This window comes from Notechis scutatus, chromosome 14 (assembly GCF_049901735.1).
Source record: "Notechis scutatus isolate UNSWTSFEM ecotype Mainland chromosome 14, rNotScu1.2, whole genome shotgun sequence".
NCBI lineage: Eukaryota > Metazoa > Chordata > Lepidosauria > Squamata > Elapidae > Notechis > Notechis scutatus.
The window spans coordinates 5,133,411-5,149,662 of NC_142022.1; the positions used below are offsets into that span (position 1 = coordinate 5,133,411).

General features: G+C 45.5%; 1 protein-coding gene across 2 annotated transcripts; it reads right to left on the bottom strand.

The window, feature by feature from the left end:
* Nucleotides 1-1,377: 1,377 nt before the first annotated feature.
* On the bottom strand, nucleotides 1,378-16,120 carry DRAP1 (DR1 associated protein 1). 2 transcript variants are annotated; one of them, XM_087943552.1, is made up of 7 exons: nucleotides 15,976-16,120; nucleotides 11,613-11,685; nucleotides 10,122-10,215; nucleotides 9,017-9,139; nucleotides 7,488-7,578; nucleotides 4,755-4,843; nucleotides 1,378-2,117 (listed from the first exon to the last, which is right to left on the bottom strand). In XM_087943552.1, exons 1-7 carry the CDS (start codon nucleotides 16,015-16,017, stop codon nucleotides 2,081-2,083), a joined length of 549 nt encoding a protein of 182 aa, XP_087799678.1. In that variant the 5' UTR covers nucleotides 16,018-16,120; the 3' UTR covers nucleotides 1,378-2,080. The 2 variants fall into 2 exon arrangements, with proteins under 2 accessions (XP_087799678.1, XP_087799677.1); XM_087943551.1 differs by lacking the exon at nucleotides 1,378-2,117 and adding an exon at nucleotides 3,335-3,619.
* Nucleotides 16,121-16,252: the final 132 nt, after the last annotated feature.

Below are 16,252 nucleotides of genomic sequence, written 5' to 3' on the forward strand. Positions count from 1 at the left end.
TTCTTGCAAGATACAGAATAAAATGCAGAATAACAGAGTTGGAGGGACCTTGGAGGTCTTCTAGTCCAGCCCCTTGCTTGAGCAGGATACCCTATACTTATATTCTACTTTTTCCCTGACCATCCCATTTTAACTTCTTCCACCTCTAAAAATAACCATTTTTGCTCAGGACCAAAGCTCTGCTTGCTTTCAAGATGTAATTTATGGCTTTTTACTGAATCAGGGTATCTTTCTGAGGCTTTTGGGGGGTTGGGGGGGCTATACCAGCTATTTTAAAAAAAAATCATTTGAGCCCCCCTCCCCGTGAGATCCGTGCCCTCCACAAAAGATTACTACACTTGAAATGTAATTCATCTCTTTCTCAGTTTTCCTTTAAATAAATAAATAAAAATGAACATTCCTTTCTATTTCTGAAACCTAAAAATGTAATTTTTAAAAAGATGTCGTTAAACGGATTGCTGCAGTCATTAAGTGAATCTGGCTCCTCCCACTGTCTTCCCTTGTCGGAAGCTGGATGGGAAGTTCATAAACGGAGGTCACGTGACATAAATACCTGCCGGTTGCCAAGTGACCACATTTTGATCAGGTGACTTGTGTGGCTGCTGTGATGGTTGTTAAGTGTGAGGACTGGCCACAAGTCATTTTTTTTCTCATCTGAACCGCAAGGTGAACAGCAAATAAATTTAGTAGTTTTTTTTTCCAGCCCTGTTGTAACTTCGGACAGTAAACAAGTGGCCATTGTCTTAAGTCAAGGACCTCTGTACAGGTAATCGAGTTACAACGGTTCGTTTAGTGACTGTTGTAAGTTACTGAACAAAGTGCCTTATGACCCTTTTTCACACATGACCGTTGCAGCATCTCATTGGTCATGTGATTTATATTCGGATGCTTTGACAACTGACTCACATTTATGACGATTGCAGCGTCCCGGGGGGGTGTGTGTCTCCCAATCCCCTTCTGTGACCTTCTGAAGAACAAAACCAATTTGGGGCAGGGGAAACACCCAATTCGCTTAACGACCGTGTGACGAATTTAACAACAGCTTTGATTTGGTGAACAACCGAGTCGAGAAAAACAGAGGCAAAACTCAAAATGTCTCACTTAGTGTCATGCCCTTGGTAGAGTCGGACTCTGAGGGAGAGGAGAAACAGCGGAGGGGGAGTGGAGGTGTGGCTGTGGGGGTTGTGGAGGAGGCTGGGGAAGGGCAGAGGCCCGCTGGGCAGTCAGAGGAGGACCCAGGCCCATCCCCTCTTCATCCTAGGGCATGCAGGAACGGATAAGGGAGCAACTTGGCTTACGAGAGAGGAAGCGGCCATGATCCCCCTCGTTGGTTGCAGCTGGGGAGAATAGTATATAAGAGAGATGATTACAACAGAGTTGCCAGAAGCAAAGCGTGTTTTATTTTTGGCTGAAGTTATCTTGGTTGGCGTCCTTCCACAGACTGTGCCTTGTTATCTCTTTGAAGTTGGTAATTACTTATCCTGGTCCATTGTGGAAATTCCTTCATTGTAGTTTGTTTTAGGTTTTTATTTCACCGCCATCTGCTCATTAAGTTCAGACTGTATTGCTTTCTTTTGAAGACTATTCTTGAATACGTTTTATCTCCAACTGAGAATTATTGAACAGTGGGGCCAAGTTGGAGGCATTAAAAGACATTTATTTACCTTTTGGATTTTGTTACGTTTGTGTTACACTCCGGGTCATCACACTTAGCAAACTAAATTTGGGGGTCAATTGCAGCCGTAAAGTCGAGGACCAGCTGTACCCTTCTGGAAAAAGGGAGACGAAGTTTGCTTTTGAACGTGTGACATTTTTCTGATTTAATCGACCCATCTGGAGGCCAGGAAAAAAAAAAAAAAGCTCAGTTTGGAAAGGCAGAATTCAAAATGAAAAGTTGTGTTTGTAGTTGGCTCTAGTTGTAATCGGGCCGGTTTCTTTTCGGCTTGTGTGGTTTAGCGTCGCTTGCAAACCCAGCTGGCTGGGTGAGTTGTTGGCTGTGTGTGTTTGCAAACGTGGAAAAAGAGGGCTGAATCACAAAACAGGTTCAACGGGCTGTGCAAACGGAGTCATTATATTCCCTTCACTCGCTGGGAAAACGCCTCCAAGTTTCACACCAGCTGGATTAAAAAAAAAACAGAGTTGGCCTCTTTGCAACAGCTGGAGTACTGTACAGATGGTCCTTGACTTACGACAGCTCGTTTAGTGAGGAATCCCACTTTTACAATGGCACTGGAGAAAGTGACTTGGGGCCGTTTTTCACGGTTACAACCGCCATAGCATGCCCACAATCCTGGGATCAAAATTCGGACGCTTGGCAACTGGTTCATACTTACGACCGTCGCAGTGCCCTGGGGTCACGCGATCCCCTTTTACGACCACCTGATAAGCAGTGGGGAGAGCCACATTCGCTTAACAGTGGGACTAACAGCCCCTGCACTGATTCACTTAACAACAGGGGGACTAATTCAGCCCCTGCACTGATTCGCTTAACAACGGGGGGACTAACTCAGCCCCTGCACTGATTCGCTTAACGACAGTGGGGCTAATTCAGCCCCTGCACTGATTAACGACGGGGGACTAACTCAGCCCCTGCACTGATTCGCTTAACGACGGTGGGACTAATTCAGCCCCTGCACTGATTCGCTTAACGACGGTGGGACTAATTCAGCCCCTGCACTGATTCACTTAACGACGGTGGGACTAACTCAGCCCCTGCACTGATTCGCTTAACAACGGTGGGACTAATTCAGCCCCTGCACTGATTCGCTTAATGATGGGGGAGTAATTCAGCCCCTGCACTGATTAACACGGGGACTAACTCAGCCCCTGCACTGATTCGCTAACGACGGTGGGACTAATTCAGCCCCTGCACTGATTCGCTTAACGACGGGGGACTAATTCAGCCCCTGCACTGATTCGCTTAACGACGGTGGACTAAAGCCCTGCACTGACGGAGGGACTAATTCAGCCCCTGCACTGATTCGCTTAATGGGGGACTAATTCAGCCCCTGCACTGATTCGCTTAACGCACGGGGGACTAATTCAGCCCCTGCACTGATTCGCTTAACGCACGGGGGACTAATTCAGCCCCTGCACTGATTCGCTTAACAACGGGGGGACTAATTCAGCCCCTGATTCGCTTAACGACAGGGGGACGAATTCAGCCCCTGCACTGATTCGCTTAACAACAATGGCCGAACTCCCTTAGCAACAAGAAATGCTGGGCTCCATGGCAGCCATTAAGCCGAGGACTAGCTAGAAATTCCATTCTGCCATTCCCAGGTACGGGTAAAATATATATATATATAAATATATAAATAAAAATCCCACTATCGCCTTTTTCTCTTTTTTAATAAATTTAAGAACAGCCCCTTTCAAACCCCCTGTGATTCTCCCCCACCCCCCCGCCCCTCCCATCCCGAATGGCAGCAGTGAAAACGGAACCAGGGTGCGTTGTGTGTGTGTGTGTTAAGTGTCATAATCTTCCTCTTCTCCTGCCTGGACTGGCGCGCGGGACACGGGCGGAAGTGCAACCGGGACTGTTCCTGTTGGAGCTGGTACAGGTAAGGGGACAGCGGAGATGGGAGGGGCTGTAAAATGGAGGTAGGGTGCAGGGGCTCTGTAGGGAGGAGAGAGAGAGGAGGGGAGAGAAAAATCAGCCAGGTTTTCAGGCACCACAAGCTGAACATCGAGATAACGGTGCATTAAAGTGCATTAAAATTAGAAGAGCATTTGGTCTAGTGGGGAAGGCTCTAGGTTAGAAAGTAGGAGACGGTGAGTTCTAGTTCTGCCTTAGGCAGGAAACCCAAATGAGTGACTTTGGGCCAATCACCAGGAGACGGCGAGTTCTAGTTCTGCCTTAGGCAGGAAACCCAAATGAGTGACTTTGGGCCAATCACCAGGAGATGGTGAGTTCTAGTCCCACCTTAGGCATGAAAGACAGCTGGGTGACTTTGGGCCAATCACCAGGAGATGGTGAGTTCTAGTCCCGCCTTAGGCATGAAAGACAGCTGGGTGAGCTTGGGCCAATCACCAGGAGATGGTGAGTTCTAGTCCCGCCTTAGGCATGAAAGACAGCTGGGTGAGCTTGGGCCAATCACCAGGAGACGGTGAGTTCTAGTCCCACCTTAGGCAGGAAAGCCGACTGGGTGACTTTGGGCCAATCACCAGGAGACGGTGAGTTCTAGTCCCGCCTTAGGCAGGAAAGCCGACTGGGTGACTTTGGGCCAATCACCAGGAGACGGTGAGTTCTAGTCCCGCCTTAGGCAGAGGAAAGCCGACTGGGTGACTTTGGGCCAATCACCAGGAGATGGTGAGTTCTAGTCCCACCTTAGGCATGAAAGACAGCTGGGTGACTTTGGGCCAATCACCAGGAAATGATGAGTTCTAGTCCCGCCTTAGGCAGGAAAGCCGACTGGGTGACTTTGGGCCAATCAATGTCCCTGAAAAAAGTGACTTGTGACTGTTTTCTCACACTTCTGACCAATGCAGCCTCCCAAACACGGTCACATGATCAAAATCCGGATGCTTGGCAACCGGTTCATATTTATGACGGTCGCAGTATCCCAAGGTCACATGTGATCCTCTAGTTGCAACAGGAAAGCTGGATTCCCTTCACAGCCATGTGATTAACTTCACAACTGCAGCGATTCACTTAATGACCGTGGCAAGAAAGCTCATGCCATAGGCCACTTAACCAGCGTTAAGAAAGAAGGGGGGGGGCGGGGGGAGAAAAATAAGAAAAGATGAATTACGGAGAGAGATGCGTAGCAGCTGGTTGTGTAGAGGGAATAGTCTGCATAGCTTCCTCTTCTCCGTTGCTTTCACTGTCTTCTGAATCATCCTGTAAAAAACAAGCAGAATAACAATAGTTGGAAGGGACCTCAGAGGTCTTCTAGTCCAACCCCGTCTATACAGGTAGTCCTCGATTTACAAAAGTTCGTTTAGCAGATCTGTATCTAATTATACATATTATCACAGCCACAAGATTATCGATTGCCCAAACATGGAAATTAAAAGAAATACCTAATGATGAAATAATAATAATAACAATTCTACACTGCGCTGAGTTAGACCGCTTAACGTTAGAACTGAAGGAACGAGATACTTCAGAATTCTATGAAAGATGGGAAAAAATTTTTACAATTGGAGGGATATGAAAGGAAGTCAAAAAAATGTAAAATAGAAATTAGAGTTTATACTGCAATAAAATTTCCAAGATAGAAATGAATATAAAGATTTACAATGTAAAGATGTGTATGTATGTGTATGCTGATATATGTCAAAAGATCACCATGTTCAAATGTTTTTAAAATTTAATTTTCAATAAAATTTATATATATAAAAAGGAGTTCGTTTAGTGACTGTTCAAAGTTGCAATAGCGCTAAAAAAAAAAGAAAAAAAGAAGGGACTCAGCACCGTTTTTCACACTTAGGACCACTGCAGCATCCTCAGGGTCACCTGATCAAAATTCAGGCGCTTGGCAACGGACTCATATTTACGACGGTGGCAGTGTCCCGTGACCCTTTTGCGACCTTCTAACAAGCGAAGTCAACAGGGAAATCAGATTCGCTTCATAGCCATGTTACTAATTTAAACAACGGCAGGGATTCCCTGAAACAAACAGGGCACGGAAGGTCGTAAAATGGGAGATAAACTCACTTGACCCATTTCTCACTTAGCAAGATAAATTTTGGGCTGAACAGTGTGCGGCGGCAGCCCAAAAAGCCAATGCGATCCTAAGCTGCATTAACAGAGGGATACAATCGAGATCAAGGGAGGTACTAATACCACTCTATAAAGCCTAAGTAAGGCCACACCTAGAGTCCTGCATCCAGTTTTGGTCACCACACTATAAAAAAGATGTTGAGACTCTAGAAAAAGTGCAGAGAATCAGGATGATTAGGGGACTGGAGACTAAAAGATACGATGGACGGTTGCAGGAACTGGGCCTGGCGAGTCTAGGGAAGAGAAGGACCAGGGGAGACAGGAGAGCATCTTCCAATATTTGAGGGGCTGCCCCAGAGAGGAGGAGGGGGTCAAGCTGTTTTCTAAAGCACCAAGAGGCCAGACAAGGAAGAATGGATGGAAACTGACCAAGGAGAGATTCAACCTGGAAATAAGGAGAAACTTTCTGACAGGGAGAACAATCAACCCATGGAACAGAAGTTGACTTCAGAAGCTGTGGGAGCTTCATCCCTGGAGGCTTTCAAGAAGAGACTGGACTGACATCGGTCAGAAATGGCGTAGGGTCTCCTGCTTGGGCAGGGGGTTGGGCTAGATGACCTACAAGGTCCCTTCTAACTCTGTTCATCTGTTAAGAACTGCTGTAGGATCTCCTGGTTGGAATGGGAGGGGGGGGCAGTTGCACACTAGATTATCTCCTGCAAGGTTGCTTTCAACTCTGTTGATCTGTCTGCCTGTCTGTCTGACTCCATGTACCATTTCACAGAAGGAAGGCAGACTTGAACTGAGGCGTTAGGGAATTAAGTCCCCCCAAGCAGACTTTGCAAGAGATGGGCTTAAATTCAGGATTCCAGGTTTTGCGGCTCAGAATGCTGCAAATTCTGGGAAATATTTGGCGTCACTCCAGATCCCCAGCTGAAGGACTTGCTTGGAAGGTTTAGAATAATAGAGTTGGAAGGGACCTTGGAGGTCTTCTAGTCCAACCCCCATTTCACACAAATGGCTGTCCTGTCTCTTCTTAAAAACCTTCTTTTCTGGGAGGGAGGGAGGGAGGGAGGGAGGGAGGGAGGGAGGGAGGGAGGAAGGAAGGAAGGAAGGAAGGAAGGAAGGAAGGAAGGAAGGAAGGAAGGAAGGAAGGAAGGAAGGAAAAACAGAACTGCAAGGGACCTTGGAGGTCTTCTAGTCCAACCCCCATTTCACATAAATGGCTGTCCTGTCTCTTCTTAAAAACCTTCTTTTCTAGGAAGGAAGGAAGGAAGGAAGGAAGGAAGGAAGGAAGGAAGGAAGGAAGGAAGGAAGGAAGGAAGGAAGGAAGGAAGGAAGGAAGGAAGGAACAGAACAGCAAGGGACCCTGGAGGTCTTCTAGTCCAATCCCCTGCTTAGACAGGAAACCCTAGACCATTTCAGGCACAGGGTTATCTAACCTCTTCTTAAAAACTTCCAGTTTTGGAGTATTCACAATTTCTGGTGGCAGGCTGTTCCACTGATTAATTGTTCCAACTGCCAGGAAGTTTCTCCTTAGTTCTAAGTTGCTTCTCTCCTTGACTATCTTTTCTCCAATAACATCACCAAAACAGGAGAAACCAGGGTGGGAGGAGAATTAACAGGAAAACAAATGGATGTTGCTTAGCTGCTACTTCCTGTACCCCTCCCTTAGACCCAAGCAAAAGGACCCAGAGCATTATGGGAAATTAATGCTCCTTGCATCACTGGTCTTGACCCTGGAATAGGTCTTCGATTGCACTGCACAAACTCCACTCAGCCACGCCTGAGAAAATACCACGTTTTGCCACCAACTTACGTCCTGTTCCGAGTCTGTGCCAGATTGTTTCGGATCTTTTCCTTTTCCTGCCGTGCCACCGTTCCTTCGCCCGCTGCCAGGTTTTCGGCCCCTGCCGTCAAAGAGGGAGACAAATAAGGTTTTTATAAAAAGAAAAATGGTGGAATAAAATCGTTTGGATTTTATTATAGGTAGGACTTCACTTAGGTGCACAATTGGCACCCGAATTTCCACTGCTAAGCGAGGCAGCTGTTCAGGGACTCGTGCCTGAGTTTACGACCTCTTTTGCCATGGTTGCTAAGTGAATCATTGCCGTTCTTAAGTGAATCATGCAGTTGTTAAAAGTGACTCCAGCTTTTCCCCATTGCTTGCCAGGAGTGAGCTGGGAAGTTTCAAATGGCAATCCCGTGACTCCCAGGATGCTTGCAACCGCTGTAAATACATGCTAAATTTTGGTCATGTGACCGCGGGGGAAGCTGCAACAGTCATAAGTGTGAGGACTGGTGACAAACCACCTTTTTTTCGGTGCCGCTGTAACTTGGAACAGTTGCTAAATGAAATCTCCGTAAAGCAAGGACAACCTATACATCCTGTCGAACAGGATGGCTTTCCTTTTAACAAGTAGCAGGCCAGTTCACCGAAATCTCTGGGATGACCCAAAGGGGCGTGGCACAACGCAACACAGTCAAATAAGCAAGAAGAGTCCCTTTATTAGCTCCAACTTTGCCCCCAATGTCCAGGTTACCTTCTGGCTGGAGAAAAACTCTCCCAGGAACAGCCTTTTGCTGCAGAGAATCAAGTCCAAAACAAGGTACACACAAACTGTAACTTAAAATCCAAACAAATCAAACTGAAGTAATTAGTTTGGCAGGGCAGGAGCAAGAATTTCAGACTTGAAAGCACGCCAAAACTCACACAGTTGGGAAGATGCCAGGAACACAAGATAAGCATCGATGACACAAGATAAAGTCACGTTTGCTCCCAACAGCTTGCTGTGCGCAGCTTCCTTTTTTTATAGTACACTGTGTTCCCAGCTGTGGCTAATGAAGGGAATCAGGGCCCTTTTCTCCCCCGTAAGCCATGCAACCCACACTGCTCCCTTCTCCGTTCCTCCCTGTGTGCCCTAATATAAAGAGGGGGTGGGCCTAGGTCTTCCTCTGAACCCCCCCCCCTTGTTCTCCCTCTCCCCTGCTCTGCCCAGCTGGACTTTGCCCTTCCCCAGTTTCCTCCAGTCAACGAAGCCACACTCCCACTCTCTGTCAGCTGTTCGGCTTCCTCCTCTGAGTCAGATTCTGACCGGCATGACACTGACTTTTGCTTGTTGAAAAAGGGGAATCTCCTGACCCCAAGTTACTGCGACCGTCATAAATATGAATCAACCACCAATGGTCTGAATTTTTAATCACAGGGATGCACTGTGAAAACAGTCAGTTTTTTTCACTCGTAATCTCGAGTGGTCACTAAATGAACAGTTGTAAGTCAAGGACTATCTTATATTTCCCAATCTCGCTGGAAGGTTGTTCCTTTTGGGATTGATTTTCGTGACCTACCGACGGGAAACTCTCTCTCCTCCTTCCGTGTGGTTGTCCTCGGCATCGCCTTGCATGTCGGGTACCGAAGCCACAAGGTCCTTCAGGAAATCGAACTGCTGCTCCTGTTCTATGCATTGTTTCCTGCAAAATATCACGCCGTTCGGGTTACCTGGATTGGCCCACCCAACCTGGCGAGGTGAGAAAGGAGGATTTCGCTTTTAAACCTGGTGAGATTGGCTCCGGATTTTGGAGGAGGGCAAGGGCCTTGGGATGCCCTCGGGAAGCCATATCGGTGAATAGTTAAGTTAGAATAGAATAGAAAATAGAATAGAATAAATAGAATAATAGAAAATAGAATGGAATGGAAAAGAATAGAGTAGGATAATAGAATAATAGAATAATAGAAAATAGAATAGAAAATAGAAAATAGAATAGGAATGAAGAACAGAGTAGAATAAACAGAATAGAAAATAGAACAGAATACTAGAAAATAGAATAAAATATAGAATAGAATAGATAATAGAATAGGATAGAATAGAATAGAATAATAAAATACTAAATAGAATAGAAAATAGAATAGACAGAATACTAGAAAATAGAATAGAATAATAGAATACTAGAAAATAGAATTGAATAGAAAACAGAATAGAATAGAAAACAGAATAGAATAGAATAGGAATAGAAGGAATGAAGAACAGAACAGAATAGAATAGAATTCTTTACTGGCCAAGTGTGATTGGACACACCAAGAATTTGTCTTCGGTGCTTAAGTGTACATAAAAGTGATAAATCATAAATCATAGCCATCATAAAAACGTCATAAATACATAATAGACAGTTCTCGACATACGAGTACATTCGAGACCCAAATTTCTGTGGCTTATGCCTATATACTTATACTTAACTCTGGAGACGGACTCTGAGAAAAATGGCATGCATTGCCTTGTTCCGCAACCTACCCAAAGTGCCCTTCCCCTTAAATCCCCAGACAAGATTCTAGTCCTCATGGGTTATAAAGAAGGGGGGCGCCTGATACTTCAGTCCTGGGAGCTCAGCAAGGCCCACCACGATGGCAGCCGTTCTGATGAGCAAGAGAGGGGGCCCCTCGGCCGCCAATACTCACAGGTGGGACGTTGTCATCGTTTTGGCGTTCCTGGATTGGGTGACGTGGCAAGCCGTCTTCAACAGCGATTCCAGGAACAGCTCCAACGCTCGCGCTGTGGGTCAGAGTTCAGGGGGAGAGCAAGAACGATCCCCTTTCCCCCCTCCAATCAAAGCAGATGGTTTTTAGTAATGTCTTTACCAACGAGGTAACGTCACCGCTACTAGAAAGGAATAGGGTTTGCTGTCTAGGAGCACGGATGATGTAACCTAGTTGGGTCACAAAACGTCTCTAGGAAAACACTCAAGCTCGGAGAGCTCCTCCTCCCCCCTGCAAACTCCACCCCCTTCTAGCACTGAGGATGTTACCTAGTTAGGTTGTGAGACGTCTGAAAAAGCAAAAAAGCTCAGAGAGACCCCACAGTCTTCCTCCTCCTCCTTCTCCTCTCGGAAACCCCATTCTCTTTTAGCATTGATGATGTTACCTAGTTGGGTCCTGAAAGGTCTGCAAGGAACCCAGGTCAGAAAGCATCAAAGACCCCACAATCTTCTTTCTTTCTTTCTTTCTTTCTTTCTTTCTTTCTTTCTTTCTTTCTTTCTTTCTTTCTTTCTTTCTTTCTTTCTTTTTCTTTCTTTCTTTCTTTCTTTCTTTCTTTCTTTCTTTCTTTCTTTCTTTCTTTCTTTCTTTCTTTCTTTTTTCTCCCTGTCTCTCTTTCTTTTCTCCCTTTCTTTGTTTCTCTTCCTTTCCCTTTCTCCCTTCCTTCCTTCCTTCCTTCCTTCCTTCCTTCCTTCCTTCCTTCCTTCCTTCCTTCCTTCCTCCTCTTCCCTCTCCACTCCACAATCCCCATTCCCTTCTATTACTGATGATGTTACCTAGTTGGATCCTGAAAGGTCTGCAAGGAAATGACCCAGGTCAGAGAGCCCACAATTATCTCTGACCCCACAATCATCTCTCTCACTCTTTTCTTTCTTTCTCTCTATTTCTTTCTCTCTTCTTTCCTCCTTCCCCCTCTCCTCTCCACAATCCCCACTCCCTTCTAGCACTGACAATGTTACCTAGTTGGGTCCTGAAAGGTCTGCAAAGAAATGACCCAGGTCAGAGCATCAAAGATCTATCTATCTATCTATCTATCTATCTATCTATCTATCTATCTATCTATCTATCTATCTATCTATCTATCTATCTATCTATCTATCTATCTATCATCTATCTATCTTTCTTTCTTTCTTTCTTTTTCTTTCTTTTCTTCTTTCTTTCTTTCTTTCTTTTCCTTTTTTTCTTTTTCTTTCTCCCCCCTCCCCTCCTTCCTCCTCTTCTCTTTCCTCTCCACAATCCCCACTCCCTTCTAACACTGATGATGTTACCTAGCTGGGTCATGAAACGTCTGCAAGGAAAACCACCAAGCTCAGAGACCACCAAGGACTCCGCAGTCCTAGAACGTCTGCAGTTCCAGAAGAGAGAAGACCTCCTACCACCACGCTACCTTCCCCCAGGCAGGGCATAAGAGGATACAAATGATAACTGGGACCGCAGCAGCCACCTTGCCGATTTCTTCATCCGTCTGCATGATCTTCTTGATCCGAGCCTTTCAAATGTAGGGAGCGGGGAGGAGGAGGAAGAGAACGTTTTATTGACTGGTCCTACAACATAAAGAAGCTTCAGAATACAGGGAGTCCTTGAGTTATGACCACAACTGAGCCCAAAAGTCAATGGGGAAGTCAAGAGTCATTTCACGACCGTGTCACTAATGTCACCACTGCAGTGACTCGCTTAACGACAGCAGGAAAGGTCGGAAAATGGGGCAAAAAGTCACTTAATGAGTGTTTTGCTTAGCCATAAAAATGCTGGGCTTAATTGTGGTCGTAAGTCAAGGATTATCCATATGCATGAAGATGGAAAGACTAACTGATTCCCCCACAATGGAGGGGAAACGGATGATATAAAGATGATGGAGGTGGCAGAGATGGCAAAACTGACTTTAATTAAAAGGGGAAAAAATCATCTAGGTGAGACTGAGAATTATGAAGTCTGGAGCAAAAGGTATCAATGGTTAAAGTCAAGGAAAAAGAAAGAAAGGATTGACGCTTTATAGGGATGAAAATTAAAGTTTTGTAAACCAAAGAGCATGGAATATAATGGACAAATACGAGATGATACGAATGCAGGAGTATAAAAGATGGTGGTAAATAGGTATATAAATGTATGAAAATACAAATAATATGCAGCTAGCACTATACTAATAACATAAGGGAAAAAGGAAATTAACTGTTATGTGTATCTCTATTGTATCTATTGTATTGTATTGTATGTTGTTTGGCTTGTATGGCCAAAATGATGGCCAAGAAAGTCGCACTGTGTTCAACTGTTTTTAATGTTTATTCAATAAAATTTATTATTTGAAAAAAAATCTAGGTTTGTTTATTACTTGGAAACGGTTTCTGGAATTCGTCCTTGAGGCTGAATGTATGTATGTATGTATGTATGCATGTATGTATGTATATGTATATGTAATGTATATGTATATACGAAACTCTGATTTGAGGTTACGATGACTGGACCGACTCTGTTGTTATAGAAATGGTTTGAAATAGCTAGAAATTTAAAAAGGTTAATTAAGGCTTCCTACTGGAAAAAAAAATTGAAAAGCCACTATTGAAAGTCCTTGACTTACAACAGTTCATTTAGTGACCAAATTTACAACGGCGCAGAAAAAAGCGACGTCCGACCATTTTTCAGAGTTACAACCATTGCAGCGTCCCCATAATCACATGATCAAAACTGATTCATATTTATGATGGTTACAGCATCCCGGTGTCATGTGATCTGCTTTTGCGACCTTCTGACAATGGGGGAAGCCCTGATTCACTTAATGACCGGGTTACTAACTGATCAACTGCAGGGATTCGCTTAACAACTGTGGCAAGAAAGATCGTAAAAATTCACGGGACCACCGTCTCGCTTAGACCACCGAAATTTCGGGCTCCATTGTGGTCGTGAAGTCAAAGACTGCCTGTAATTACCAACTAGATCTGAAAGATCAGTCCAGCTGCCTTTTCAAAAAATAAAAACCACTTTTGATACAACTATTAACCTGGGTAACTGAGAATCTTATTAACAGATTAACAGAGGTGAAAGGGACCTTGTAGGTCATCTCGTCCAACTCCAAGCAGGAGACCCTACGCCATTTCTAACTGATGGCAGTCCAGTCTCTTCTTGAAAGCCTCCAGGGATGAAGCTCCCACAAATTCCAAAGGCAACTTCTGTTTTTCATACACATCAAAATAAGAAAAAAAATTCCTTTTATATCTCCAGAAAACAGAGGTGTAAAAGCTAATATTGGAATTGTTTTCACTGTACAAAAAAGGGGGGAAAAGTTAAAATGAAACAAGGCTGTTCACAGATAGCACAAGTGTATTTATTTTAAGGCGAGTTTAAACAAAGACAGATGAACAAACATAAAGAGAAAAAAAAATAGGTTGTATGAAGAAGAGCCAAGTTTCTCTATAAAAGACTTATGGATTAACCTAGGTTTGTTGATTTAACCACAACTTGGTGGATAGCACAATGCCCTCTAACATGAACTATGATTGACAAACCGAACGTTTAGCTTGGCGTAACAGCTAAACCACCAATCCACCATATTATGGACTAATTCAGTCTGAATCCCAAGCGATTCGAGTTCCTGTAAATAAACCAGAGCTAGAACAAACCATAGTTTAATATACAGCCATCATGGCTGTCAGCCTTCAAGATCTTCTACTATTGCTTTGCATCTTTTGGCTGCCATAAGTAACGGGGGGGAGGAGGGGGTAAAGTCTGGGAAGCGAGCTGGAGGTGTTACATTCTAGTGTTGTAAAAATGAGGAGGGGGAGAGTATAAATTCCTGTTTAGGTTTCTATTTCTTGCTTAGCTTTCCTTTCTATGCGCAGCTGCAAACCTTTATCAAAATATGCCAAGGTCAACAGAGGCCTCATCACCACCTGAAGATGTCCACCTGATCATATTCACAACGTTTAATTGGAAGAATCATTTGAACTATTGGGGGTGGGAACATTTCCATCACTTTGTATATGTGATTTGCGCGCCTAATTTCTCAGATTCAGAATTCTACAGTTGCTACCACTTGATTTCCAGTAAAAGATATCTTTTCTCTAATTAAAAGAGTCTAAGTATTTCTTTCTTGAATTTTGAATGGAGCACCGACTGACAAAGGCATTCTAAAGATGGGAAACAAAAGTTTTCCAATTGGAGAAATAGAACATAAAATGAGGTCCTTCTTTAAGCTATCAGAAATAAAAACACACTAGATCACAATACAGATAGTCCTCGGTTTACGACCGAACCCAAAATTTATGTTGCTGAACGAGGCAGTGATTGAGTTTTGCTCATTTTACAACCTTTCTTGCTAGTTGTTAAGTGAATCTGGCTTCCCCATTGATTTTGCTTGTCACACTGCAACCATCATAAATGTAAGTCAGTAGGCAAGTGTCTGAATTTTGATGATGTGACAATGGGGATGCTGTAATGGCCATCAGTGTGAAAAGCGGTAACCTTACTTTTTTTTCAGTACTGTTTGAACAGTCACTAAACGAATTGTTGTAAGTCCAGGACTAACCATCAGCAAGAAATTGTTGTAGATCAAGGACTAACAGAACCAGCAAGAAATGGTTATGTGTGTGGTAGAAGGATTAAAATATATATAAAAATTCAAGGGTAACACCAACATATTTCAGTGTGTCCTAACATATAGCAAAATAAAAATATTATTGTAATGGTAATGGCCTAATTAAGGTGAACATTATCAAAATAATTTGAGATTTTAAATAGCGCTGGGCGATAAACCTTATAATCTCTCCTCGCCATCGCAGGCTGCAACGCCCATAATCCTCAGCCAGCCTGACCGATGCTATTGCTGTCTAGGAAATGACAGGGGTTACCCATCTGGAAGTGCCCAAAGAAGCCTGCTATGTACTATCATGAAGCCATAAACCATTGTTTACCTACAATACAGACAATAAACCATAAAGTTATGGCTTTGCCAAGGCTGGGAAGACTATTTATGGGGGTGTCTTCCCCCCACCCATTGCAAAAGTCCCCAACATCTGTTTCTGCAAGGGGGGGGGCTTAAAACCCAGAGATGAAGGCAGGAAACAGCAGTTGCATCAAGGATGGTTGCAAGAGAGAGAAGGAGGAGGAGGGGGCTGGCTTTCGTGACCCCCCCATGCCCTCCCCAGGAAGCACAATGGGGAAGGGGCTCATCATCATTCTGGAGAAGCAAAATGGGGGTGGGGTGGGGGAGTGAGGGAAACCCACGGGCGTTGCTGGATCCGATGCAAAAGGGGGCAGCATGGAAAGAGGGCCAGGGGGCTGCAAAAGAGAGTAGGGGGCTGAGGGGAAGGGGGTGCCAAAGGGGAGAGGCGGATGCAAAGGCGGGGGGGGGGAGAAGGGAATTGCAAAAGAGGCGGAAAGTGGGGGGGCTGTCACAGAAGAGGGGGCTGCAAAAGTAGGAGAGGGGCTTTTAAAGGGGAGGAAGGGGGCTTTAAAAGGAGGAGGGGGGATGCAAAAGGAGAGAGTTGCAAAGGGGGGAAGGGGCTGTAAAGCGGGAGGGGGATCGCAAAAGGAAAAGGGGGTCGCAAAGTGGGAAGAGAGCGTTGCAAAGGGGGGAAGGGGTCCGCAAATCAGGGGAGGGGGCTCCAAAAGCAGAAGGGGGGTCTCCCCGGTTGCAATCAGCCCCCTCCCTCCCCCGATTATAGCCTGCCCTCCCCCTCCTCTCCAAGGCTGGGGAGGGGGCGCCCCATCCTTCGGGTCCGGGGCTGCGATGGGCTGAGCTGCGGGGAGGAGGAGGCGGCGGCGGCGGCGGCGGACGGGCTCTCACCGGCGGGAAGCGCGCGTTGTACTTCTTCTTCTTGCTCGGCATGGCTCCCGTCGCGCCGGCGGCTGCAGCGGCCGCTCCGCCCGGGCCTGTCGCGCGAGCCCCGCACCGGACGAGCCTCCAGCAGCGGCCTGGGAAGGAGCCGCCCGGCCGGGCCGGACGCCTCCGCGCGGTCCTAGCGCCGGCCGGCTCCCCGCGCAGCAAGGCGGCCAGGAGGGGAAGGGCGGGGGCGGCCGGCGCTCCCATTCCTCTGCAGACCCGGATAAGATTTTGGGGGCGG